Raw genomic sequence first — 27,645 nt, 5'->3', positions numbered from 1 at the left:
GTGTGACTACCAGAGCCTGGTTAGATTAACACACACACACACAACACCACCCCCCATCCCCCATCCCTGCATGATCGGAGTGAACCAAAGCCACGTTTTCTGAGACATTTTTTTATTCACATACAGTACCTTCAATTCTGGACAGATTACATTCAAGAATATCAAAAGGAAAAAAAATGCCTAAAAGAGTGAATTCCCTCACTAACCATAAGAGCACAAAGAAATGCATTGGGAAATACATTACATACAGTATAACTCTGTTAAAAATCTGCCAGCATATATTAGAAATGCAAACATTATGGACTACAAAGTAGAGCAAGGTAACAATTCCTCTATAACATGTGCACAACGTAACATGTGAACACAGGGCCACGCTATTTACAGTTGATCCAAAAATGTAGTTTCCCTAATAATCTTTTTTATTTATACATATTAACATGTACAGTAATATTATTTAGTGGGGAGAGTTGGACAGTTTCTCAAACATCCTTGAAATCACACAGACACACACACCACACCAGTTTTAAAAAGCACTCTACGCTCTACTTTACCATAAATAAAAACCATTACAAAAATATACCTCACTTCAAACAGAGCCATAGCAGGAAAAGCGCTTACAGCTATCGTGGAATGATGAAAAAAAAAAAAAAAGTGAGAGGAAAGAGAGGGAGAAAAAGATGGACGTGAGTTTGGGCGGGTGGGGTGGGGAGCTGGTTTCCAGGACAGCGTGCAAAAGAGTTTAAAAGAAAAAAAGCAGGAATTCCAATGAAAGACAGCAGTTTAATGGGAACGTTTGAGGTCGTGACAGGCTGTGGCTGGTGGCTGGGATCGGCTGGGACACTGATGGTGGCGTAGGTGGACTGTGGAGGAGCGGAGGGGGGGTTGATTTCCGAGCACGGGGTGCTGCTGTCGTGGAAATTTGGTGAATTTCCGCTGTGAGAAAATAAATGTGTTGACAAAGATCTGTCTTTGCGAGATCGGATGTTCAGAGCGTACGTTTCCAACAGGGAAAAGCCAGAGTCTGCACCCAGAAGTTGGTAACAGAGTCTGACCAAGAGCAGCTTCGACAGCTGGATCTTAAAGGCATCGGGACGCTGGGGAGGATTTACAAAATGCATATGATCAAAGGATTACTGTAGTTAAACGGATCAAATGTGAAATGGAATAATTGACGGAGTGGATGCTGATTCAGGAAGACGGAAACCGTGGATGTCTTAAGCAGAAATATTTATTATAAGAGCTCAATAGTGAGGAGACTTCTGGTTCGCAACACAGATCAATAGGTTCACAGTGTTCGGCGTCTGAAGATAGTCGGCCCATCCCCAGTCTCTGTAGCGTATTTAGCTTTGAGTAATGTCGTCATCTCCCCGCGACTATGACACCTCGAGTGAGACTTCAGCTGCTCAATGATTGTTTCGGCTTGCCATAGATAAGATGACCTTCGTTGGTGCCTGAGAAGACTCATCTTTAGAGTCTTTCAGGAAGGATGGATGAAAATTCCTCAACAAAAAGGACCGCCGGTGAGAGCATCTTAGAAGCAGCTGTGGCGTGCACTGAATAAATGAGTGGACTGCCAAACAATGGAAAGGAAGTCCCGATTGAGTAGTGAAACAAAATGGTGGTTAATCTAAGGAAAGAAAATGAAGAAGTGTGAGAAGACGAACGGGGGCAAGAGGACGAGATATAAGAACACAGATAGGTCATATGATGAATTGCTCCTCTTTGTGCAGCCCAGCGTAGAAAGATGTGTTGCCATAAGTAAATCAGCGATTTACACAGGGGGTAAAAAAAACTCCAAGTCCATGTTGGATTAGTAGTGTGTTTACATTCACAGGTACATCCCATCGTACTAAGGCTCAGGAGGGTGCATTGTGTGTCAGTGTATGTGTGTGTGTGTGTGTGTGTGCTGATGCTGCTGTTCCTCCTGAGGAAATATAAGACTAGAAGCAAAAGCTACTTTTTCTTGGAGTTGACGCTCTTGCAGACCCAATTCATGCCCTCCTGAAAGTGGACGTGAGAGAAACAGGAAACATGGTGAGACGAAGCAAATAAAAAAACAATATCAACAACCACAAAACCAGGAAAAGGTCCACTCACCTGAATCCCCTCACCGGTGAGGGCGGAGCAGGACTGGATCTGCCACATGCGATCGCGGATGGTGTGCAGGTTGAGTCCCTCTGCGATCTCAGAGGCCGGAGCGGCGGTCAGCAGATCCTGTTTGTTCGCAAAGATCAGAACAGGAACGCCGCTCAACTTCTCCTCGTCCAACAGCTCAGCCAGCTCCTGTAAGACACACAAACACGTCAGGTTATACATAAAGACACAAACACTCTAAAAGACAAAGAAGAGATTAAAAAACTGTTGACGACTTGAGATTTGAAACTCTGGACTCTGGTCTAGGGTAATTAACAAAAATTAAAGTCTTGCAACTCTCTGGTTCCAGATTCTTAAATGTCTGGTTTTATTGGTAAACGACAGGCTTTAATTCACAATAATATATTTGTAAATTAAATGTAAAAGATTAAAGTTTTAAAGGCTTTTCTTGGGAGAACTGAAATCATTGTATTTTTCCTCAAACAAGCAATTTGAAGACGTCACCTTGTGCTCGGGATAAATATGATTAATAGATAATGAAAACAAGCCCTGCTGTACATATACGCATAACGCACACTGACACAAAAGCACACCAGTACATACCTGACCCGTTTCCTCAAACCTCTTTCTGTCGGCGCTGTCGATGACATAGATCTGAAAAACAAAATGGACGTGTTCCCAGTCAGCCCTCTGCACTCGTGGTTTGAAACTGTGACTTCAACGCGCGTTAAAATGAACTCACCAGCACGTCCGTGTTTTCAAAGTAGTTCCTCCAGTACGGCCTGATCTTCCTCTGGCCCCCAATGTCCCAGACATTGAGTTTAAAGCCCTGAGACTGGACACTCTTAATGTTGAATCCCTGGAGAGGACACAAAAGGGGGGGATTAGACCGGGGATGCAGCAGATGCCGTTCCTGATTTTCAAAAACTGCGTATATCTCATAAAGAGCACAGCCCCACACATCTTTGTCGTGTCATATTTCGCTCCAATTACAATACTGTGCAATAGTGTTAAGGCAGTCTGGATGGTCGGATAGAGATATTCTGCAGCCATGACAACAGGTCCAAACTGTGGCTAGGTCCCCAAGAGGCTCGGAACAACCTGCTTGCAAAATTCGAAACTCTAGGCACAACACAGCGTCTAAGAGAACTGTTTTAAACAGTAATCGCACCAAATACACTTTTATCCATTCGAATGCTATTCAAGTATTAGTTGTTTGTTTTTTTTAAGCATCCTCACTTTACCCTTAGCCCCTAAATCTGTTTCTGGGTGAGCCCCTTGGCCGTCGCACCTGTGTGGGGGTGATGTGGCTGATGTCCTCGGACGCCAGCTGTTTGAGCAAGGTGGTCTTGCCGCCGTTGTCCAGGCCCAGCAGCAGTATCCTCACCTCCTGGTCCGGTGTGCTCTTTAGCTTACGCAGAATGGACAGCAATCCCTGCGGGAGACATGTGATGTTAATTTGTTGCAGGTAAGTCTTCCTCACTCACAGGCCCGTGCAAGTACATGTTCTTCGTCCCCCACAATGGCTTTTTGATGACGAGCAAGCAGCCACATGACGGTGCTCACACACGAGGGCAACAGCAGCTCGCGTCTCATCATCTTTTGTGTGCATTGTTTTTGTGTTGTGTTTTTTTGTTGTTGTTGTGTGCATAGGGTTTAGCTAAACGCAGCTAACGTGCTAAGCTAATCTCCCCTGATAACTGAGCGAAGCAACAAGGCAGCTTCAGCAGCTTTGAATGCTTTTTTTTCTCGGCGATCGGTGATGAAAGTGTAGACGAATACGAGCGCGCAACAATTAGCACGTTTGCGCCTCGGTGGTTTTTTTTCTCCTTTTCTTTCTTCCAGTTTACAGATAATTTACTGGGGATAAATGAAAAACTCACCATCTTGTTGCCTTCGCTCCTGGAGACGCCGCCGAGGGTTACTAAGGGGGGTGACGTCAGACGCACAGGTTACGTACCCTACTCGATCTCGTGCTGCGTTCGCGGCACCGCTGGCAAAATGGGAAGAACTGGGGGGGGGCAGAAGAGGAAAAAATGTCATGAGTGTTTACTCATTATTCTGTGTGGCTGGTGTCAACATTGTAGTCACAGAAGAAATACCGACATTAGCTCTTTTCTTTATCAATAATGTAATCATTTCAGTTATTAGTCAGGCCAAAAAAATTACATTTTTTAAATTCTGAATTCTGGTTTGCAGAGTTCAGCTTCTCAGAAGAGGGCGAGGGCTGAGTGGAATTCCAAACGACATATTCATTATTTACATTCTTATGATTGTATGCCTAAGGTGATACTACTTTAGTGGTTTTTGTTTTTTGTTTTAGTGTAACGTGACCACCTTGGACTAATGCCAAACTCGGGTGTTTTCTCGTGCTCGTCTTCTCATTTGAGCGACGTTACGTTAATGCAGCATGAGCCTGGCGGTAACGTTTTTTGTTTGTTTTTTTGCTCATACTAACTCTAATATCTATATAGCTGCGTGACGTATGTTTAAAAATGTTGGGCCAAGTATGCTCCACGTTACTAAGTCACTGCTCTCACGTCTGTCGGGACGTGGGAAGCGGTAACGCGGTGTCATAGAGCTACTTTGCTAGCTAGTTAGCATCGAGCTGGCTAGTTAGCATCGAGCTAGCTAGTGCAAAGCCTCTGCGGGGTCCCCGTGACCACCGGTAGTGAGGGAGCCGCCCCGGCCCCTGATTGGAGGAGTGGCTGCCACGTGCACATTTCTTTACTATGTCCTCCTGAGCCACGCCGCCGGGACACGTTCAGTGTTCGGGGCTACCTGTCCGGAAGCGTCTCGTCGAGGTAAGAAGACTCGAGGTGTTTGCACAGTTCGCAGCCGGTGTGTGTGAGTGTGAGTGTGTGTGTGTGTGTGTGTCTCGAGGCTTTTTTTGTTATGTCCCCCATTTGCTCCTTCTCGCTGCTTTTCTGCAAGTACAACTCCAGAGATGTTGCATCACTCTGCGTGCTCCGACCCTGGGGTGTCTCAACCCTCCTCCTCCTTCTTCACACACACACACACACACACACACACACACACACACACACACACCTGTCACATCTGTCACATTAAGATCCACACCTGATTTAGCCCCACGCGAGCTTGTAGCCGCTGTCAACGTGATCCAGTTGTGTAGATGAACTCTAGATGTTAGCTGAGCTCTGGCCTGCAGATCCAGTTTGTCAACCTCACAGGAAGCTGCTGTTAGCAACGTGCTGAGCTCGAGTACTGAACTCAAGTACAACTTCAGCTGTTTCATTCTTACTTTTAACTCTCAGCTCCACTTTTATCTGACAGCCGGTGTTATTAGAGCTGCAACCGTTAATCGACTACTTAATCAAATGGCAGCTGTTTTGATAATAATTGATTATTCTAAAACTCTCTAAAATACTCTAAAATAATTCACCGATACACTTAAAGTGTAATAACTAACTGTGCAATATTTATATTTAGTCTCCAAGTGCAACTATTGCTACTGCTCTGTATATAGTATTTAAATACCTTTTTTTTTATTTAATGTTATTATTTTGTTATGTTTTGTACATACTAAAACTTTTTTGTAAATTTCTTTATAGATTACTCTGTCCACTTTGCTGCTGTAATGCCCAAATGTCCTCATTGTGGGACGAATAAAGGTGTATCTTATTTTTATCTTATCTTATCTTACTAATTTCAAGTAGTTTTTATGGGGGGGGGTCAAAATTCTCTGATGTCAGCTTCTTAAATGTGAATATTTTCTGGTTTATATTTACTATGACAGTAAATTGAATATCTTTGGTGTGTGGACAAAAAATGGTGGAAAATGCAGCTCCAGAAACAATCCACTTCATCAGGCTGAGCCGCAGGGCAGGTTACCATTGCCGTGAGATTTCCTACAGCAAATTATGAAGTAATGGAATGCTGAAGATGTACAGTGGGGATGTTTTTTTTAAGCTGCAGTCAGCAGATTCTGGTTCCTCTATTTGGATAATGGACAGTTAACTGCTGCGGCTGCAAAAAAACACAAATGACAACCTGTGAAACCATTTACCAGGAGGTGGTCAATGATTTCTAGTGGAAATTCAGGCCATGAAAACTTTTAGGGGAGAAAAGTGAGTTTATGTTTGCCCAGGGATGTGTTGGGTTTGAACCCAAGGGCGCATGTTGGCAACCAGCTTCGGAGGCGGCTACAGTCAATAAACTGCAACTTGGTGCAATGTATATGTAATATATAAACCTTCACAAACCTTAAACCTTCACAGGGACCTTCACATAATAATACCATGGATAATTTAACCAATGTTCTTCATTATTGTTTAATCTGCCTGTTCAGTTAATAAAATGCCCCCTAGAAATGTGAAAACTATATTTTTCCAAAAAGGTCCACAACCCCCTAAGTATTTCAGAAATCCCGCTTGTGCCGTTAAATCATCCATAAAGTCATAGTTTTATGTTGTCATTTCTTAAAGTTCAAAGTTCAGTCAGTTAAATTTCCTATCCCCCTCTTTTTTTCCCACAGGTTTCGACTGCGCTGCCCACCAAGCTCCTGCAGAGTGAACAGAGGCCAGCCGCACACCTGTAACTTTTTTTTCTCCACGCATTAAGTCGGGACTCTTTCTTTTAAAAAAAAAAAAAAAAACCCTCCACAATGGCTTTGAGCTCCTTCGACATCGACGCGCCGCGATGGGATCAGTCCACGTTCATGGGCCGACTGAAACACTTCTTCAACATCACCGACTGCCGAACGGCGCTCCTGCCTGACTCGCGCTTGGACGAGGCCAAAGCTTTAGTAGAAAGCTGCAGGTAAGAGAACGGGCAAAAAACCAACAACAACTGCAACAAAATGTCTCATGTAACTGTTTATAGTACGATGATCCTCAGGAACATGACAATATTTCATGTTAGTGGAAGATCTAATTACAACTCCCAAAGAACAATTCCCCCTCCACTCAAAAAAGGGGTTTTCTTCTGTTTCTGTCCTCTAAAATGTCGCTCTAGAGAGAAGCGTTAAATGGGGCACCTTATATAAGTTCTATTTTAGTGTGGACTTTCCCTGTAACATGTGCCTCGTATCCTGCGGTCAGCATTTTAACTTTGTCTCTCTGCAAGTATCAACATGAAAAATGAGCCAAAACTCAAAAAAAAGGCTACGCAAGAATGTCTCTGCAGGCATCCGATTGCGAGAACATGAGTTATTGTGGTTGAATGTCTTCCTCTGCGTTTGTTTTTTCTCGACACTCTCAAGGGCGGGATCACTGCCTCCCGGCACCACAGAGGAGCAGCTCCACTATGCTAAGAAGCTGTACGACTCCGCCTTCCACCCGGACACAGGAGACCGCATGAACATCATTGGCCGCATGTCCTTCCAGGTGCCCGGAGGCATGGCCATCACCGGCTTCATGCTGCAGTTCTACAGGTAAGGAAGAGCAAGACAGGATGAGCTGCATTTTCACCACATGCTACAGATTCACAGAGGACGCTTTTAAAGTGTGTAACTGTGTGTTTTCTAGGACAGTTCCTGCCGTGGTGTTCTGGCAGTGGGTGAATCAGTCCTTCAACGCTCTGGTCAACTATACGAACCGTAACGCTGCGTCCCCAATCACTCCCAAGTAAGTTCTGGTGAAAACCCCCGTAACATTCGTCAAGTGTCTCGAATCTAGCCCAGTGTAGCCAGACTAATACTCAAATACATATTAGTCTGGGACCTCTCAACAGATGCAGACGAATCATCCGACGTCTATTTAGTGACGCAAAAATGTCAACGGACTAGAGCAGAGAGGAGATGTCTGTGAAAGAGTGTTGCCGATTTTGTGGGAGAAATGTGAAGATATCGGATACTTTTAGTCAAATGCTTAGCATTTGGTATTTTGGCCAGCACCATCTTATCTGCGGATATTTTCATTCTCGCATACAGTCCCTCCAAAAAACATTCAGGACATGTCTAGGAGCATCTGCTCATTGTTATGCTATGTGTTTACATGTATTGAATGTGAGGTTATGGAAAAAACAAACCAACACACAGTATGTAAACAGCTGATCTTGTGTGTCACTACTGTGTCTCTCAGGCAGATCGGAGTCGCCTACATCACAGCAACCAGCACAGCGTTGGCAACAGCAGTCGGACTCAACCTCTACACAAAGGTAGAAACACCCACTTACTGTTGGTTTACTGAGAGTTTTATGTTTTAATGGTTCATTATCTATACCTAATTATCACCTTGCAAATGATAGAGAGTAATTGCATTTTCCATCTGGTCTTTGACTATTTAGTCATTTTACTCCATCTACAAATTTACTGATATAAACAAAATAAAAATTGTGATAATATTAAAAATCAACCTTCTTCACAGCTGATAATAATAAATATATTGAATGTATAAAGTGCTTTTCAGGAACCCAAAGCACTGATGTTGTGACTTGTCAGACCAGGAAAACCCCACGTTTCGATGATAACATCAACGTCATGAACAAGGCTTGAACTGACGAACTAAATGGGAGGCAGCGATAACTGTTACATCAAAATGTCTGTTTTGAAAAAAAGGGCGGGATGTGGGAGAGATGTTTTTTCTGGGCTATAATTTTTTATCCACAATGTGTATCAGTGATTGTGTATCTTTAACGCCGTCTTTTTCACCTCCCCGCTCTCCTGTAGACAGCTCCTCCTCTAGTGGCTCGCTGGGTTCCCTTTGCAGCGGTGGCAGCTGCCAACTGTGTTAATATTCCTATGATGAGGCAACAGTGAGTCCACTGGCGAAATCAAAGTGCCATTTTCAGAGCAGACATCCCACGAAGCCCCAAACGCAGCACACAGTTACATTCCCTGTGTTAAGATGATGTAATGAGGTGTTCCCACAGCATGTTCATGAAAATACACGATATTTACATAAAGTCATGCATGAACCTTTTTTTACATTTGAGATTGCAGTAGTTCGTGGGCGATATATAAGCGACACCACGTCTCATTTTTCTCTCCGTATCTCAGGGAAATTCTGAACGGCATCGCTGTCACAGATGAAAATGGGAACAAGCTGGGCCACTCTACGGTCAGAACTCTGGACACACGTTAAAAAACACACTTTATTTACAATAGTACAATTTTTTTTTTTGTCTTCACAACTAAATGTCTTTAAATCCTTTTCTGGTCTCCTCTGTAGAAAGCAGCTGTGAAAGGCATCACGCAGGTAGTCGTCTCTCGGATCACCATGGCCGCACCAGGAATGAGTACGCAAAGAAGTTTTATTACAGGAACATTTGACTGAATTCACTCCCGTTCCTGTCTTAAATTTGTTCTCTTTCCTTTTGTCAGTTATCCTCCCCATCGTCATGCAGAGGCTGGAGAAGCACAAGTTCATGCAGGTTAGACCTTTCGTCTTCACTGCCGGGTCCCGTCCACAGCATGAATGTGTGCGTCTGTTATCACGTCTTCTGTCTTTTCACAGAGAATCACGTATCTCCACGGACCAATCCAAGTGATGATGGTGGGCGTGTTGTAAGTAGAAAGGGTTCACAGGGTTCACAGGAATTTTGAAGTATAAATGACTCATGTTCTATTCTTTGTTTTTCTTTTTAAAGTTTAATCTTCATGGTGCCAGCTGCCTGCTCCCTGTTCCCTCAGAGATGGTAATGAACATTTTTTTCCTGTTCTTTCTCCTGCTGACACAGTCACTTATAAAATTAAGCTTATGAACTTACTGGTGCATTTAAAGGGACAGTTTTGGAGAAGGATTGTTTGTTGGTGTTTTTTATGGGAGAGTGACACAGAACCGACAGCTAGCGGACCATGAGGAAACATTCACCGAATTTTACAAAAAGTGTATTGGATTAAAATCGCCCACTGCCCCTTTAAGTCATGTTGGTTTTCATGTGAGTTTGAGTGGCACAAGTTAAAATTAATCGAACACAGAAATTGGGAAAAACCTCCCACCCTGGCTTATTTATTACCTCGACCTGAATAACTTTATCGGAGCTCACATTGCTGGTCGATAACTTTTTGTCGTGGATGGATATTTCTACATTTATCGTCACAATCGCCACATAACAAAAGATAAAAGTATTTGCTCCCACGAAAACTTTACAAAGTTTTAAAATCCTGTCTCACAGTTTTGTAAACTTAGTGTTAAGATGTCTGGGTTGTACCTCATCACCTCACCGGTCTAAAACAACAACAAAATGACGTTGAAGATTTCTCTCTGAATATAATCTTGTATTGAAAATGACACATCAAAATAAGCCGATGGGGTACAGAAATTTGCTTTGCGACCCCTTAAAATGGTTTTTAAAGGGGGGTTGAAGAAATGGCGCTCGGGTCACAATGTCTTTCCTGAGTGGATTTTGTTTTGAGAAAATCACTCTTATTTGTTATGATTAGGACAGTTTAGTTTAGTCTGCATAAGCAAACAAACTGGCATCAGTTTGTTTAATCAAACTAATGCTGACCGAGCTTCTCCTCTTCCTCCCACCTCTCCATTTCCCCCCTTTCGTCACCATCCTTCTCCAACAGCTCCATGGCTGTGTCGAAGCTGGAGCCCGAGCTGAGAGACTCCATCGTGTCTCAGTACGGAGACAAAGTACAACAAGTCTACTTCAACAAAGGCCTCTGAGGCTGCGAGCACTGATTACTGTCACCTCAGACTGTATGTATGTGTACGTCTTCATTTTCCACTTCGTTATTATTAAATTACGTAATGCGGATTTAGCTTTGACGTCCTCAAATCGGTGCTTAACTGTGTGGGAACACGCTTTTGGATTATTTTGATCAATGGTGTCTTTCTTCAGGGTCTTTAATCTCTAATACTGTCCACTGAACACGGCAGATAAAAGGGGGCGCAGTGTTCTCCTGTCATGAAACCAAATGAGGAACTTTGCTTTGCCTCAACAAATCTCTGTGTTGGTTCATCTGTCACATTGCGACTCATCTGTAATGGTTTTCTTTGCTTTTTTTCTTTTTGTAGCATCTGTATGTCAACCCTCTTTACAGCCTGTGCCTTCTACAAAGTGGCAGAAGCAACAACACTGCTGGACCTTTTTTTTTTTTTTTTACTGATACTGAACTGGCTTTACTGTGGAACTAAAGCAATACTTCTGTGCATGGGTTTAGTCTGGTGTGGTAGAGAATGCTGCCCCCTTCTGCCAGAACAAAGGTACTTGTCGTTTTGCATGATTTTTCTTTATCTAGGAGATTTTGTTGCCAGTTGGATCATGTCACAGTGTAAAACTCTGAATAAATCCACATCAATATTTGGGATACAGTACTCTGCAGTGTTCTGTATTTTAATGCTGTTATTAGAATGTACTATATATTAAGTTTTGTGTATAAATATATAAATGGATGTAGGTCCTAGTAACTCACCACAAAGACGTACTGAAACGAATTTAAAGCAGATATTTAAATTTGACTGATTTTATTCAATTTGAATTTCCTTTCTTTTTTATATATGCGAAGGAACTGGAGAACCCGGCGCAAAAAAACCTGCACAACATAAATGATCTCAATGAGAGAGACAAAGGGAGAGAGGAAAAACAAACTATTGTACTGGAGAGAGAAACAGAAAATGACATGTGGTTGTAACATAAATAGATGAGGAAAAGTCGGATGAGTTTCCGTTGTTTTGTTATTAAGGGTCATTTGGTTTCTCCTCCTGCACCTCAGGATCAGGGAGGAACATTCGTGAGGGACTGTAGCTTGTCAAGATCACACAAAAAATTCTTAAGGGTAGAAACAGGTTTTAAGATTTCTGAAAGTTATCGTGACAGGCCTTCTAATTGCATCTACTGAACTCAAATAGTCTTTAATATTAAGCAGTGGGGGTTTTTTTCAGATCGATTTCAGTTATTTATAGTCAATTACAAACCTGTGCTACAGGTGAAAGAGCCGGAGCTCTCTGAAGGCCCTGTGCGGAGGTGTGTCTGGGCAGTCTGGGATCGGGAAGCGGGATCCATCCCGATCCGGTGAACCCCCGTGCGGCCGTGAGCTTTTCCTCGTGAAGTCCTTAAATATGAAAGCTGATGATGTCACGATGATGGATCAGAGTCCTGTGAAGTTGTCTTTGATCTGAAGCATTGCATTTCATTAATGATTGTTGCTGCAGCATTAATACTCCAACAAAAAATGTTCTCCCATTTGCAGTTAGACCTGTTGTCCTTGAACCAATTTGAATTTACTTCCCACAGAGGAGCTGAGCACATTGAATAAACACTGTAGCCAATGACATCAAATTCGAGTGCAGCACGTCCAGATGTGCCCTGGACATTTGCAGAGTGTCAGGCTATTAGAGTTTGTCCTCTGGAGGTCATGAATCATGATCACAGGGGCTTATTTGCAGAAAATTTACATCTAAATTCACACATGACGTCGTTAATGTAAAACACGAATTAGCAACTCAAACTTCACATTGCAACAATTCGCAGTAGACAAACGCATTTTGAGTAGAAGCAAATGGCAGAAGAATAGAAAGTAGAAAAGCAAGTCATGCTGCCAATTTATCATTCCAAAATTTCAGGAATGTTTGTATGTATGTATGTCTGTCGAGAGCTCATGAGGGCTGATGATGTCTGAAGCCATTAAGACAGACAGAAGTTAAACTACTAAATGAATGTGATGGTAGAGACGGAATACTTTGAGTCAAAGTTGAACAGATTAACAGTTTGAAAGTTGGGATCTTGTTTGGACTGATGGAAAGCCTGCTGAGATTTTAAGCATGTCTTCAAAACTTGACTAAAAATACAAATTGTATTTCATAAAGGAAAATTACTATATGTAATTATGTGTATATAAATATAGAAATGGGTATAGGTCCTTTTAACTGACCACAAAAAAGTACTAAAAAGAACTTTAAGCAGATATTTGAATTGTAATACTTTAATTCAATTTAAATGTAATCAAAATAAAGATTATTATTTTAATATACAAGGAAACTGGAGAACTCAGCAAAAACCTGAGCCACCTCATCACAACATACACTATCTCAAGGCACGTTAGGTTGAGCCCTTACAATATTACAGAGAAACCCAACAGTTCCCACAATGAGCGAGCTCTCGGCGACCGTGGAGAGAGAAAAAAATCCCCTTTAACTGGAAGAAACCTCTCGCAGAGCCAGACTCGGTTGTAGGTGAGAAGAGAAATGGGGGAGATGAGAAGAAGGGGGAGAGAGGAGGGACCAGGAACTGTTGTGTAACTGTCGTCTTTAAGCAATGTCAGCCTCATTCTCATGATGGCAATAATGATACTGACACGTATAGATGTAATGATGTTGTTAATGATAATGATGTCCAGTTAATAATAGCGTTACTTTTAATAATAATGCTGGTATTATTGTTATTATTGATAATAATAATATTAATCATATAAAAATAATTTAATTTTAATAGATTTTTTTTTTATTTTGTGAGATCACCACAACATAAATTATCTAAAGGCACCTCTGGAGTCAGTAATGAGGACAGCGAGAGACAGAGAGAGATGGTGGCAAAACCAAACAGTTGCAGAGAGAAAACACAAAGTTAGTTACATGTAGTGGAGACAACAATACATGGGGAAATTGAGTTTCAGTTGTTTTGTTGCCAAGGGTCATTTGGTTTCCTCCATCTCTGTGGTTTCTTCAGACCCTGAAAGTGTCGGATTCTGTTCCAGGTTAAAGCCTGTGGCTTTTTGTGGATCTCCTCCTGCACCTCAGTCTCCATGGGTTTGGGATCAGGGGAAATGTCCGTGAGGTACTGCAGCTTGTCAAGATCACGCAAAAGCTTCTCAAGGGTAGAAACAGGCTTTAAGATTTCTGCTATGACATTCATCCCTAGCACACCATGTTGGGTGCTACAACAGTCCTCATCCTGAACTATCAACACTGCTTTCCCTATAATTTCAAAGCCTCCATTCTGAAAATCTAGCACTACATACCCTTGGTATGGGACTTCGAGTCCATTGGCTGCTTTAATTTTAAGCCAGGGTATTTTAGTTTTGTCTCTCATTTGAATATCCTTAAAGCTGTTTTGGAAAAGGGAGTAGCTAAGAAGAGTGACCCTAGAACCTGTATCCAACTTGAATAGGATTTTAACCCCATTTACCACCATTTCCACCATTGTATAGGGACCTACAAAAGAGGACTTATCAGGGACATCCTTTACATCACCGGATAGTCGGCCTGCAGTGGCCGGGGACGTGGAAAACCTACCAGTTTTAGGTTTGGGATCAGTGAGAGCATCTTGCAGCTTGTCAAGCTCAGACTCAAAGTTGTCAAAACTAGCAACAGACTTCCAGATTTCTGATATGACATTCGTCCCCAGCAATCCATATTGGGTTCCAAAGTAGTCATCCTTAACTATCAAGACTCCTTTCCCCATAATTTCAATGTCTCCAGCCTGAAAATCTAGCTCTAGATACCCTTTGAATGGGAAACGGAGCCCATTGCCTCCTCTAATTTTGAGCCAGGGTATTTCAGTTGTGTCTCTCATTTGAATATCGCTAAAGCTTTTTAGAAAAAGGGAATGGCTAAGAAGAGTTACTTTAGCACCTGTATCCAGCACAAATGGGATTTTTACCCCATTTACCACCATCTCCAGGCACGGACTGCTGCGTGTAAAAGAGGACTTATCAGGGACATCCTGCACATTACTGGTCAGTTGTCCTGCAGTGGCTGGGGAGGTAGAAAACCCACAGGGTTGGCACATCATCGAGGGCAGGTTGTCAACCTGCTGTCTAATGGGAAGCCTATCAGCTCCAAAGCTTTGGCTGTCCTCTTGGTATGAGGTGCTTCTGGATGCAGGGTACTTTGGCTTCTCCCATATCTGTGGTTTATTCAGCTCGTGAAAGTGTTGGTCTCTTTCCCTTTGCTTCATAGGAATTTCCTCAGACACCTCATCCTGAATAGGTTTGGGATCAGGGGAAGCATTTGTGAGGATCTGCAGCTTCTCAAAATGATGCTGTAGGTCAACAGCCAACTGCCTCACTCTGAGCATGTCAGCTTCATACCTTTGGATGTCCTCTTCGTATGAGGTGGCGATGGGTGCAGGGTCCTTTGGCTTCTCCCATCTTTGTGATTTATTCAGCTCCTGAATGTGTTGGACTCTTTCCCGTGTTGAAGCCTTTTGCCCTGTGGGGCTATGCCCCGACAGCTCATTGTGCATAGGTTTGGGATCTGGGGAAACATTTGTGAGGTTCTGCAGCTTCTCAAAATTATGCTGTAGGTCGACAGCCAACTGCCTCACTGTGAGCATGTCAGCTTCATATCTTTGGATGTCCTCTTCATATGAAGTCCTGACTTTATCCAGTTCTTCTTGGAGAATCTTTGTTTTCTCCCTCCCCACCTGAAACTCCTCTGCCATCATTTGACTGAGGGCGTCCTCTTTAGCCTTCAGGTTTTTCAACAACAGCTGGTCTTGCGACACACTGTCTGTATGAGATTTGCTTTCACTGTCAAGTCCGCGCTGAATTTCATCAGTTGCATATAATTGACTTTTATGAACACAGCTCATCAAAAGTCCCTTATGCGGTTCATCTGAACCTTTGTCCTCTTTACTGTTTTTCCTTCTTTTGGGCATGGTGGAGAATGTGGTGGTAGTATAAGGATTTAAGTAACCTAGATGTGGTAAGTTGGTAGTCGGTGAGCTGACGTTGTCCAAAGTGTTTTCTTCCTCACTTATTTTGTCACTTGGTTGAAAGGTTTAAAATGATTTTACTGGAGGGCTGGAGTCGTAGATATACATGAGAGCCGATGATGGATGTTATCCCTTTGAAGTTGTCTTTGATCTTTAAGATTCCATTTCTTCTTCTACTGTTTTTTTCTGCGTGTTTACTATCTAAATCATAATATGACATTTCAAATGTAAACATTCAAATGTAAAATGTGAGGACCTGCCTCACTCTCAATACTGAAAACTGGTTCAAACCTGTAATTGTGATAAAGCCCATCAGCTGTTTTAATTTTTTAATCTTTTATTTCGGTTCTGAATCTCATTTGAATATCCGTAAAGCTTTCATGGAAAAGAGAGTGGCTAAGAAGAGTTACTTTAGCACCTGTATCCAGTATGAAGGGGATTTTAACCCAATTAACCACCATTTCCAGGTGTGGACATTAGCCTAAAAAGAGGGCTCATCAGGGACATCACCAGTTATCCTCCTCCAGGATGAATCATTTTGCTTTGTGAGGATCGCCTCAGGTTCCTCAGTCTCCATGGGTTTGGGATCGGGGAGGGCATTCGTAAAGGACTGCAGCTTGTCAAGCTCACGCTCAGGGTTGTCAACACTAGGAACATACTTCAAGGTTTCTGATATGACATTGATCCCAACACTCCTTTTCCCATAATCTCAACATCTCCAGCTTGAAAATCTAGCACTACATACCCTTGGTATGGGACTGTGAGCCCTATCATTTTAAGCCAGGATATTTTAAGTTGTGTCTCTCATTTGAATATCGTTATAGCTTTTTCAAACAAGAGAAAGGCTAAGAAAAGTTACTGGAGAACCTCTATCCAGCACAAATGGGACATTAACCATAACTTAGCACCATTTACAGGTGTGGACAATAGTGTCTGAAAGAGGTCATTCCATTGCATTGGCCAGGGAGGTCAAAAGCCTGCCGAGTTGGCACGTCATCGTGGGCATGTTGTCAGTCCACTGCCTCATCGTGAGCCTTTCAGCTTCGTACCTTTTGCTGTCCTCTTGGTATGAGGTGCTGCTGGGTGCAGGGTCCTTTGGCTTCTCCCATCTCTGTGGTTTCCTCCATCCCAGAAAGTGTTGGACTCTTTCCCAGGTTGAGGCCTTTTGCTTTGTGGGAACCTCCTCAGACACCACATTCTGCATGGGTTTGGGATCAGGGGAAGCATTTTTGTGAGGATTTGCAGCTTCTCAAAAAGATGCTGTAGGTCAACTTCCTCACTGTGAGCATGTTAGCTTCAGACCTGATCCAGTTCTTTTTGGAGAATCTGTTTTCTCCCTTTCCCCACCTGAATCTCCTCTGTCATCTTTTGACAGGCAGTATCCTGCTCAGCCCTCAGGTTTTGCAGCAAGAGCTGGTTCTGTGACACACTGTCTGCATGACACTTGCTTTCACTGTCAAGTTCACGCTGAATTTGATCAGTTGCATATAATTGAGTTTTATGAAGACAGTTCATCGAAAGTCCCTCATGTGGCTCATCTGAACCATTGTCCTCTTTCCAGTTGATCCATTCTTTTGTGCACAATGTAGAAATTCCTGGTAATTTCAGGATTTAAGTAACCTATATAAGTTGGTAGTCCCTGAGCAGATGTTGTCTTATTGGATCCAACGATTTTTCTTCCTCACAATGTTTGTCCCTAGGTTGAAGGGTTGAAATGATTTTACTGGAGAGCTGGAGTCCTATATACACATGAGAGCTGATGATGTCACGGTGATGGATGGAATCCCTTTGAAGTTGGCTTTGATCTTAAGGTTTCCATTTCTTTTTCTACTCTTTTTTCAGTGTTTACTATTGAAATCACAGACTGAGATTCAAATGTAAAATGTAAAGAGCGGCCCACTTTCAAAACTGAAAACAGGTTTAAAACCTGTTATTTGATCACAAATCGACTAACGGGCCAAACAACTTCCCCTTTCCTTTACAACCTTTGCCTAACACCCAGCAGGTCAGTTGGTATGTTTGCCTTGAGATCCAGAGACCAGACTGGAAACTAAAGGGGACCAATCCGGTCGGGGCCCTGAAGGTCAGAAACGTCTTACCCAAGGAAATTAGGCTGTCAGAGTCAAAGCAGACTTTTAAATTTCTCTATTATTCTAATTATTTAAAGCCCCAGTGTGCAATTTTTGGTTCTCTTCTTGCAAACTGCAACTGACCGAGCACCCGACAGGGACACTATATGGTGGCGCACCGCTAATTCCAGCGCTGAAAATTCAATGTGAATGCGACATATTCTGGACCGTTTTGTGCAACAAGCATATACAACACGACGTAGCAAACATGGCGACTCACACGGAGGTCGGTCCACTTCATGTAACTATATTTAACTCATTCAAAATTGACGAAGAACAACAGTTCTTTGTCGCAGGTGATTATACATATATGACCAAAGTTATAGCAACAATATTTTCAATTTCTGTGAATAAGTTATTCTAAATATTACACACTGTAGCTTTAACTGTTTGTTTCATTGATTTGTTATCTTTCTTATTGTGAAGCCTGTGTAACTGTGATTTGTGCTATATAAATAAATGTATTCTGATTATTATCATCATTATTATTAATACTACAGAAAACAAAGAGCCTCCACAAATAAAAACAAAAGCAGTCTACCAGAGGTAGGCCTGTCACCATAATTACGTTATCGACTTATCGTATGATACATGATGATGAACTCAATCATTTTTCTTTACCTCGATAACAGCCATTGTGTCTACATGCGTGTTTGTTGACATAAGACATAAGAATGAATGTCAACTTCTCATCGTATGATTAGTCAATTACTAATAAAATGTCCGAAAATAAATGATTTCTTAATATTTTTTTAAGTCACTTTTCAAAACCGATTTCCATAGACTTGCTCTTATGTGATGTCGTCATTTTATATATTTTTTATACAGATATTTGACCTGAAAATGATTACCTGGCTGGTAACTGTATTATTGTTGGAATGCTGATTTTAATTATCTGTGATTTGTATGTTTTTGTGAAGACACTTTGTGAAGCTACTTCTGAAAGTTGCCGTATAAATAAACGTATTATTATTATTATTATTATTATTATTATTATTATAAGATGATTCATCCTCGTGGCCCCGTGGCCCTCAGATCTCCGGTTGTTCCAGCCCGACAGCGGAAGGAGGACGCAGCGCCCTCTGCCGGTTCAGGCCGTCACCGCCGGTGGGAGGAGTCGCCGCTGGCAGCTTTTATAAAATCCAGCTCGACCCCAACGAGGAAACACATTCTGAACAGACAGACGCAGCAGCTGACTCTGTCCGGGACGTTTCCGGGGCCCTCCGTACATCGCCGTGTAACCTCACCCCTGCGCACCGGAGCGGACCGAGCGCACGGTCCGGTGGTGGTGGTGTTGTTGTTGTTGTTGTTGTTGTTGTTGTTGTTGACGTCGTCAGGTCTCTGTCGGTAAAGAAAAAAAAAAAAAAAAAAGGTGGGGGAAGCAGTTGCCTGCCGCTGGATCTTGACTGCAACGTATCTGCGCACGAAGGGGCTGGACGGAAAAGAGGAAGAGAAAAAAAAAACCCTCGCACCACATCAGTGTTTCAACCAAAATGCCGTTTTCCGTTAACGGCATCCTTTGCACGCTCGCGCTGCTGGTCCTCTGGCGGCCGGAGGAGCTCGCCGATGCGTGCAGCTGCGCCCCGGTGCACCCGCAACAGGCGTTCTGCAACGCCGATGTAGGTGAGTACAGCACCGGGGACTGACTGCTGCGTGTGTTGTTGTTGTTGTTGTTGTTGTTGTTGTTGTTTGCCTAGCCCCGTGTTGTTGCACCAGACCTCCGGGGCACGGACGACGGGAGCCACAAGCGGTGGTTTGCAGCCGCCCTATCCCGCCTCCGGTGCGTGTTGCACGGGCGCACAGAGGCGCCTGGAACCCGCCGGTGAAGCCTGAAGGTGGAGGGTGCTGCTCCACAAGGCCATGGCCCCCACGCAGTTCACATCGCGTGCAGGCTGCACACTTGCAGACACATTTTTTTCTTCTTCTTTCTGTCATGTCATGTTGACAACAATAGGCCTCCTATAATTCCCTAAGCAGCCTTTTGGGAAACGTTGGCAAAAGGATATTTGCATGCACACACACACATACAAATACTTGATGTGTACAAGGAGTTGACATTTGCACCCATGGTTTTCACTGATGAGTTAACAATGACAACCTGAATGAACTTCATGGTTATTATCTCATCTGATTTCACTGCTATGTGTCAGCTGAGGCCTCGGAAATCCACAAATAGTGTGTGAGTGCACTTTGTTTGTGTAAGGCGACTTAATATCCAGGAAGGATTCAGCTACCATCAGTGTACATAATTTCTCGTGTGTGTGTGTGTGTGTGTGTGTGTGCGCGCGCGCGCGCGTGTGTGCGCGTGTGTGTGTTTACAAGGTTTCACCCTCGGCAGCTCCAAGATGAAGTAGCAGCGTCTCCGGGCTTTTGCAGGGCAACGTGGCACAAGAGAGAGGGAAAGAGACAAGGAGGGAAAGAGCAGAGAGGAGGACAAGGGATGGAGAGAGGGGGAAGAGAAATTTCAGGGGGGCAGGGGGGTTGAATCTCGATCCACAGACTATGTCCTCCGCCTTTTTTTTATTTTCTAAATTTCCATTCCTGCCTGCTTGTTTCTTCCTGCGAAGGGTGGCGCAGGGAGGAATTGCAGGAATGCAGCCGGGATTTTCCCAACTTTGCTCCGGTGTGATACAGGGACACACTCTCACACACTTTTACAACCCACATAGTCAACATGCACAGCCTGCTGCCAGTGGACTCTCTCTCTCTCACACACACACACACACACAGACACAGACACACACTGACATCTGGCTGTCAGTTCAGGGCAAGTTTCAGGGGAAAAAACAATAAAAGTCACGGTTGAAGTTTAAAATATGCATGGTATCCTTGAGAATTGAGAAAGTTTCAAGACCGCACTACTCTGGCTGCATCTTTTCTTCCTCCTTAGAATGACTGTGTGTGTGTGTGTGTGTGTGTGTGTGTGTGTGTGTGTGTGTGTGTGTGTGTGTGTGTGTGTGTGTGTGTGTGTGTGTGTGTGTGTGTGTGTGTGTGTGTGTGTGTGTGTGTGTGTGTGTGTGTGTTTGCTGATGAGAAGTATATCAAAGCAATTTCATATTGCACAATGACAGCTCTATTTCCAGGTGTGACTCAACCTCGGCCACACCACAGCAGAGGTGTATTTTTGCTTCGTGTGTGCTCATGTTGCTTTTTAAGAGTGCGTGAGTCAAGTTTCTAGCAGTGGGGGGGGGGGGGGGTGTCTGGGTTGGTAGACCTATATACAGCAGCAATAATGGCAGATGCCATTGTCTGGTGATAATTTCAGGGCCCATCTGAGATTGAAACTGTGGCTTTGGTGGTTTGCCGAGTTGGCTGTCGAGTCGCCAAGAATGTAGGCAAGTGTGTGTGTGTGTGTTAAAGTGTTTGCTGTGGTGAAATGGGATCTCTGCTTGTTCACACACATACTGTACTTGCAGAAACCAGCAACATGCGTGTGTCACCTTCTGCTTTTCCAATGCTAAATGATGCTCTAGGTCCGACCACGGGCCGTATAAATATAGTGACACACACACACACACACACGCACACGCATACACATAGAGAGGCAAACATCCTCTTTTCATAAAAATCTGTTGCCCACAAAAGGGAACTTCCCCACAGCCCTGCCCAGACAGACTGTCCTGAGACTGGGCAGTGTGGAAGACCAGCGTCACCAGCCAGGGAGACCGGAGTGGACATGCATCAACACTCACTGACCCGACATTTCTGGTAATATAGACAACGTTTTTCTTCATGCATCCATCACAAGACGCACAAAACCAAAACCTCCAGTTTATCCAGGGAAAATGAATAGGGAGCTTGATAACTTGAGATCAGCCAGTGTGTAAATAAACGTGCTATCCACCTTGTTCCCAGGCCCCACGATGCCTTCCGTTGCTGTACTGGAATCTGTGACTTCCATGGAATGGTCATAAACAGTACATGCTAACTATATGCTATTCACAAGCAAAGAATGATCTGAAAGCAGACACACGGAGCCTATAGTCAGAGCCTTAAAGCCCCATAGCAACCGGCCTAGGCAACTATGAAAATGTTGTTGTGGACAAAAAGACTATATACTCCATATCTACAAAGCCCGAAAATCAATGCGTTTTGAGAAAAGGTTGATATTATCCTGTGAATGTCGTCTTCGATTGTTGACGTAAGACATAAGAACGAATGTCAACTTCTCATCGTGTGATTAATCAATTACTGGGTCGGTCTATAAAATGTCAGAAAATAAACGATTTCTCTATATTTTTTTTAAAGGCGCCATGTCTTCAAATTGCTTCGTTTTGTCTTAGGCCCAAACTCAGGTCTAAACTTTTGACAACATTTCTCTCAGCAGCAACACAAATCGCAGAAGACATTGCAATAAGGTCCTAAAATGACGGTTATCGCAATAATTTCTGGGACAATATATCGTGCAACAAAACGTAGCTCTCGTGACTGACCGGGCCGCAGGCTGACTTGTAGCTTGAGGGGCGACTCGTCTCTGTTTAGATGACGGGTCAAGCAGAAGGCCAACGGACGTCTGGAGCTGAGGGAGAGTCAGGGATGATCTGGCGGTCGCTGGAGTGTGAGAAAAAGAAGCGGGTAGTCATGCGGTGGACTGAACGGTGTGTGTGTGTGTGTGTGTGTGTGTGTGTGTGTGTGTGTGTGTGTGTGTGTGTGTGTGTGTGTGTGTGTGTGTGTGTGTGTGTGTGTGTGTGTGTGTGTGTGTGTGTGTGTGTGTGTGTGTGTGTGTGTGTGTGTGTGTGTGTGTGTGTGTGTGTGTGTGTGTTCATATGGGGTGTGCATGGAAAACATTGCGCAGTGCTACTGATATGTACTGCATGTATAAGTCATCAAGCGTCATCCTGGTGGGGAGCGTTGGGGATGCAGGCGAAATGTGGGTCACTTGGTGGTTTAAAGAGGTGGGGGGGGGGCGTCCCGGGTTGCTGATTGACTGCTTCTGATCAAACGACTTGTAGGATCGATCTGCGGCGAGGCCCCTGGTAGTCGTGCCCATTTTAGCATCACGCCCGGTCGTCTGCTGCCTCCGCAACAGGCTGTTGTTATAGACTGCACAGAATCCTCCGCTCTGGCTCTATTGCAGGGGGCGAAACGGAGAAGTTAAACAGGTCTGCAACACCGAGCCAGACAGATAAGCTCCCATAATAGCAATCCATTGTGAGTAACGGTGTAATTCCCCCCCCCCCCCCCCAGCGGGGTGCGCTGCTGCTGATTCTTCGCTCATTAGCTTGTGGCTGCGAATGAGGTCAGGAAGTGTGAGTGGAAAAACTGCGAGGAATGCGGGAGAGAGCAGCCAGCCAGGTATACTGCTGCATGTGTGTGTTTGTGTGTGTACTCTGGCGGCTGCCGCGTATTTGCGTAAGCGAGTCGAACCCTAAATGCAGAGGTTTGCTTGTGAGGAGCTGGGATCAGTCGCCCTGAAGCACTGATACATTATCATCTAAAGGCGTTTATCAGTTATGATTGTGGCTCCATTTGCATCTCACCTCCACTGAGGTGCTTAAGAAAACCCTGGATGTGTTAATGTTTTGCCTCCTTTTTGCTCTTAAACGTCAAGCTTATTTGGAACTTTTGTCAATTAAACCGATGCGTTTCTATACAAATGTCACCACCAGCAGAATCGATGTAATAGAAGCATTTTTCTTTGGACGTGTTTTTGTATCCACCTCTTGAATTATGAGACCAATAATCTGCATCTTATCCAAATCGCACACTTTTCCAGGAGAGTGCCGGCGTGAGGGAAAAATGTGCATTTTGTGATTTCCAGCTTACAATGAATAGAAACACTACTGCAGTGTGAAACTGTTCTGCTACAGGTGTTTTCAGTGTTGAAGAGTGGGGAAGCTGCTCTGCACATTTTACATTTGAATGTTCACATTTGAATCTCCAAATGTGATTTACATCCATGGGTGTGTAGTGCTAGATTTTCCGAATGGAGGCCTTTGCAATTGTGGGGCAAGGAGGGTCTAATGGTTAAGGATGAGGACCGTTGTTGTAGCACCCAACGCGGCGTGTGCTCGGGATGAGCAAGAGGAGTATTAATAGTGGTGCTATGCGATCAGTATTTGACTTTTTCTGAACCTGGACTATGTGTTTTGCCAGTTTTTTCATACTAGTTTGGTAAAAGTTTGATATCGTGACAGACTCATCAATAATGGGAATAATCGTTAGTTGCAGTCCGACACGCTTCCTTGGTCAGAAAATCAATAACAATTTTGGTTTGTTTTATAAATCATTTTAAGTCATTTATCAAACGCAAAATGCCAAGCATCCACTGCTTCCAGCCCCTAAAAATCGGTTTTATGTCGATATTAAAATTAATTATCTTTGTTGTTTTGGTTTGTGAGAATGAAACTGAAGTAACGAGGGGAAGGAGCGGAAAAACGAGGGACGTTATTAACTCGAGGAGCCACGAACCTCCATATTTGTGTCTGCTCCAAAACCATAAACTGAAACCAGTGTGAGTGTGTGTGTTCATGTCCTCTGTTCCTGCTTATTTTATGTTTTGTTTTTTTCTCTCTCTCTCTCTCTATTGCTCATATTTTCCATTCTGAATGAATGCCATAAGCATAGCTGAAGCTTGATGCAGTCCGTCAGACTGTTAAAACGCACTACACACACACACGGTGAGAAACAAGTCTTTCTCTTGCATACATCAGCTTCCAGGTTCTTATTCATATTCTGGTCCTGTGACGGTTCCCTGCTCTTGTTTGGAGCCAGGAGTTTGTTTGTTTCGCAGAACCAAAGACCGATGGAAGCCGCTCAGTATGGTTTTCATTGACTGGACCTTTTTTTGAATACTGACGCTCACATTGTAAGTGAGGTGGCGGATGAGAGTCTGATGAGGCGCGGCTGACGGTTGGGTATCTACACATGCGTGTCCTCTGTTTCTCTCCCAACAGTGATCCGAGCGAAGGTGGTGGGAGAGCGAGAGGTGGATTCAGGGAATGACATTTATGGCAACCCCATCAAGAGAATCCAGTATGAGATCAAACAGATCAAGGTAAGAACAGTCACCAGCGGAGTGTCAAGGCGTTTAATGCTCAGACGTTTGACTCCTTCCTCCTGACCTTTTTGATCCGCACCATCCTCCGTGGTTTTGGTTCCAGATGTTCAAGGGTCCTAACCAGGACATCGAAGCTGTCTTCACCGCTCAGGTGTCTGCTGTCTGTGGCGTGAACTTGGATGCCACCGGCAAGAAGGAGTACCTGATCTCAGGTCTGTATTCTCTTCCATTTAGGTTTTCCTTAGTCTTGTCTGTCATAAAAGTTGTCAGCCTTAATGGATGTGTTTGAGAGTAAGCGATTTTAAACCGAAATCTATGTTTTCATGGTAAATTAATTTGCAGAAAAGCCTGTATTGTATTTCTTTTAGACACACTGCTGCTGTTTTGCACAAGTAAAAAAACAAACAACGTATGATTTCCTTTTCACAACGTTCAACATACAGACAAAACGTGAAAGAATAGACCTGCAGTTGTAAAACAGCCAGACAGACAAACAGGAGTTTGGACGAAGACCAGCGGGACGTTTTGTGTGTCAGAGGAGGAACTGTTTATGTTATTATGGGTAATGACACGCTGCTGACTAAACCGTGGAGACTGGGAGTGACCTCGTCTGTCGTCTCTGGGGCTCCTGGGAGATGTAAATGTTCGCACTGTTGAGCTCGTCCTCCCCAGCTCAAGGTGAGATGAGCGTGAAATGAAAATCAAACATTTCACTCTGCAAAATAACAAACCTGAAGGGAGCATTTTGTTCCAGCTGACTGGAATTTTTGTGTCTTGTTGACTCGCTATGACCTTGCATTTACATTTACTTTCACCGGTTGCATTTTCATTTGTGCATAGCCTTAAATTCCACTCTAGTGTGACTAGTTGTCATTATTTTTCTTGACTAGAAAACCTTGTAGCAGCTTTAATCTTATATCAACCATGGATCACATGACGACTTGTGAGTGGGACCTGCCTCTGCAGCTCCCTTCGGCTCGACAGCTTTATTGTCAAGAAATGAAATTTCATTGCTCAAATTAATTAACTGTCTTAAAAGTATCAAGCTATTCCTTCAGTGTGTGCATGCTAAAATCTGCCCTTTATTGTGATTGAAGGCAGCAGGTCGGCAGCAGCGTACGTACGGACACAAAGTGCCGGGAGTGGAGGAGACACGGGGGATCATGATGTCATGCACGCTCTGGTTTCCTCGTCGCAGTCAGAAATGCGGCCGCGGAACACTCGCCCCTAATTACACAGAAAAAAAGGGCAGGAAATGCTGGCTTCAGCAGTTCCTCTCCGTACAACTCTTTTTCTTGGCCTTGAGCAGTGGGAAAGAAAGTTCCTGCCGACCGGGGCATCTATTTTTTTTTTTAAAATGACCCATCCCTTCTTCAGTTTAAGGGGTTAAAAGTCGGAGGAGGGTCACCGTGAATTGTGAGTCGGGCCCGACAGACTTGCGAAGATCTCTGCAGGCAGATAGCGGCGGGTTGGAGAGGACACGGCCTCAGCAGATCTGTGAACGCCACTTGAACTATTTGTCCTGTTTTGTCTGGTGCGACTCGCGCGTGAAACACAGAGCTCCCGCTCTCCATGACGGGTGGTCCGTGTCGACGCCTGCACGCACCGGCCTGAGGACGAGCAACAGATTTTGAAATCTTTGAAATCAGCGGCTCATAGTTGGTGATGCGTCAGGAGCCGGGTGTCCGCCTCCAAGTAGTATGTTATGTCTGAAATTATTTCTGTCGCGCGTCCGTCATTGTTAACGCTCTTGTTCCCCCACAGGCAAGGCTGAGGCCGACGGGAGCATGCACGTGACCCTGTGTGACTACATCATGCCCTGGGACTCCTTGAGCGCCACCCAGAAGAAGAGCCTGAGCCAGCGCTACCAGATGGGCTGCGAGTGCAAGGTAAGAGGCGGCCGAGAGCCGCCTGTGTGTACGGTTTGTCCTCCGGCGCTACACAGCACAAAGAAGGACGAAAGGAGGAAAAAAAAAGACTTCAGTTATCTCCCCCCCCGGAGTTCAAAACCAGACATAACAGACAAAACCAGGCGAGACACAAGCCTCAACAACAGCTACGACAACAAACAACCATCCTGTTTTTCTTTCCATCCTCTTGACTATTTCTTGAGCCAGACTTCAGGAAGATTCTGACTCGTCTAATACGCTTAAAACAAGTTGTTGTTTTTGTGTATATGTCACAAACCTGAGATTTAACGTGTTAATTAATTCCTGCTTATACACGTGTGAGTGTGAACTCAATCTTCTCATCTAAATCTGGAGCATTTTTTCAAAATGATAACGGTTTTCCCAAAATCACTTTCCTGTCATTTGATGATTGTATTTTATGCAGACAGACAGAAAGACAGATTTGAAAACTTTGGCCTCTTCTGTTGAAACATGTTATTTATTAAAATCATAATCCTTAAGATTTCACTCAGGGCGCTTTCACTTCTACCTTGTTTGGTCCGAACCAACATTGCAGGTGGGAACGGTTCCTCGGACCACGGTCCGCACCAATGGGCCGAGGTGGTCTCGGTCCGGTTTCGGCTCGGGGGCTGATTTGTGTGTTTTTTCCGCAGATCGTGCGCTGCCCCTCTCTGCCCTGCGAGATCTCGGCCCCGGAGGAATGTCTGTGGACGGACCTGATGATCGAGAAGCAGGTGCACGGTCGCCAGGCCAACCACTACGCCTGCGTGAAGAGGGCGGACGGCTCCTGCTCCTGGTACCGCGGCGTCGCACTGCCCAAGAAGGAGTTCCTGGACGCCGAGGACCCTTAAAGTCCCTCGGCAGCGCCCCGACTGCCCACTGCACAGCCTGACGAAAACAAATGTAAAAACCGCTTCCATTGAAATAAAATATAACCACATCA

At 44.0% G+C, this 27,645-nt stretch overlaps 3 protein-coding genes across 7 annotated transcripts; 2 read left to right on the top strand and 1 right to left on the bottom strand.

Annotated features, from left to right (window-relative positions):
• Positions 1 to 95: 95 nt before the first annotated feature.
• arl3b (ADP ribosylation factor like GTPase 3b) lies at positions 96 to 5,305 on the bottom strand. Its single transcript, XM_035611659.2, has 7 exons — positions 5,176 to 5,305; positions 3,978 to 4,105; positions 3,386 to 3,529; positions 2,837 to 2,953; positions 2,698 to 2,748; positions 2,098 to 2,283; positions 96 to 2,001 (listed from the first exon to the last, which is right to left on the bottom strand). Exons 2-7 carry the CDS (start codon positions 3,978 to 3,980, stop codon positions 1,954 to 1,956), a joined length of 549 nt encoding a protein of 182 aa, XP_035467552.1. The 5' UTR covers positions 3,981 to 4,105; positions 5,176 to 5,305; the 3' UTR covers positions 96 to 1,953.
• On the top strand, positions 4,179 to 19,298 carry sfxn2 (sideroflexin 2). 5 transcript variants are annotated; one of them, XM_047327381.1, is made up of 13 exons: positions 4,179 to 4,898; positions 6,593 to 6,876; positions 7,319 to 7,489; positions 7,584 to 7,682; positions 8,139 to 8,214; positions 8,726 to 8,811; positions 9,056 to 9,116; positions 9,228 to 9,294; positions 9,380 to 9,429; positions 9,513 to 9,562; positions 9,646 to 9,693; positions 10,574 to 10,706; positions 11,025 to 11,324. In XM_047327381.1, the coding sequence occupies exons 2-12, from the start codon at positions 6,722 to 6,724 to the stop codon at positions 10,671 to 10,673; spliced, it is 963 nt and encodes a 320-aa protein (XP_047183337.1). In that variant the 5' UTR covers positions 4,179 to 4,898; positions 6,593 to 6,721; the 3' UTR covers positions 10,674 to 10,706; positions 11,025 to 11,324. The 5 variants fall into 5 exon arrangements, 4 of the variants coding, with proteins under 4 accessions (XP_047183337.1, XP_047183336.1, XP_047183335.1 ...); XM_047327380.1 differs by having other exon boundaries at positions 10,574 to 10,710; XR_007029808.1 differs by adding an exon at positions 11,516 to 19,298 and having other exon boundaries at positions 4,180 to 4,898; positions 10,574 to 11,213.
• On the top strand, positions 19,280 to 27,645 carry timp2a (TIMP metallopeptidase inhibitor 2a). Its single transcript, XM_035611658.2, has 5 exons — positions 19,280 to 19,415; positions 24,689 to 24,789; positions 24,896 to 25,004; positions 26,557 to 26,681; positions 27,356 to 27,645. Exons 1-5 carry the CDS (start codon positions 19,286 to 19,288, stop codon positions 27,551 to 27,553), a joined length of 663 nt encoding a protein of 220 aa, XP_035467551.1. The 5' UTR covers positions 19,280 to 19,285; the 3' UTR covers positions 27,554 to 27,645.

This window comes from Scophthalmus maximus, chromosome 16, assembly GCF_022379125.1.
Source record: "Scophthalmus maximus strain ysfricsl-2021 chromosome 16, ASM2237912v1, whole genome shotgun sequence".
Lineage (NCBI taxonomy): Eukaryota > Metazoa > Chordata > Actinopteri > Pleuronectiformes > Scophthalmidae > Scophthalmus > Scophthalmus maximus.
This window is presented reverse-complemented; position numbering and strand designations above follow the sequence as displayed.

Excerpts from the sequence above, each read along its gene's own strand:
- sfxn2 (XM_047327381.1), top strand. The coding sequence starts at position 6,722 with ATGGCTTTGAGCTCCTTCGACATCGACGCGCCGCGATGGGATCAGTCC. Across the intron at positions 8,812-9,055 it reads ATTCCTATGATGAGGCAACA|GGAAATTCTGAACGGCATCG; the intron begins GTGAGTCCACTG and ends TCCGTATCTCAG. Across the intron at positions 9,430-9,512 it reads AGAAGCACAAGTTCATGCAG|AGAATCACGTATCTCCACGG; the intron begins GTTAGACCTTTC and ends GTCTTTTCACAG.
- timp2a (XM_035611658.2), top strand. The coding sequence starts at position 19,286 with ATGCCGTTTTCCGTTAACGGCATCCTTTGCACGCTCGCGCTGCTGGTC. Across the intron at positions 24,790-24,895 it reads ATGAGATCAAACAGATCAAG|ATGTTCAAGGGTCCTAACCA; the intron begins GTAAGAACAGTC and ends TTTTGGTTCCAG. Across the intron at positions 25,005-26,556 it reads GAAGGAGTACCTGATCTCAG|GCAAGGCTGAGGCCGACGGG; the intron begins GTCTGTATTCTC and ends GTTCCCCCACAG.
- arl3b (XM_035611659.2), bottom strand. Across the intron at positions 2,954-3,385 it reads GCCACATCACCCCCACACAG|GGATTCAACATTAAGAGTGT; the intron begins GTGCGACGGCCA and ends TGTCCTCTCCAG. Across the intron at positions 2,284-2,697 it reads GGTTTGAGGAAACGGGTCAG|GAGCTGGCTGAGCTGTTGGA; the intron begins GTATGTACTGGT and ends TGTGTCTTACAG.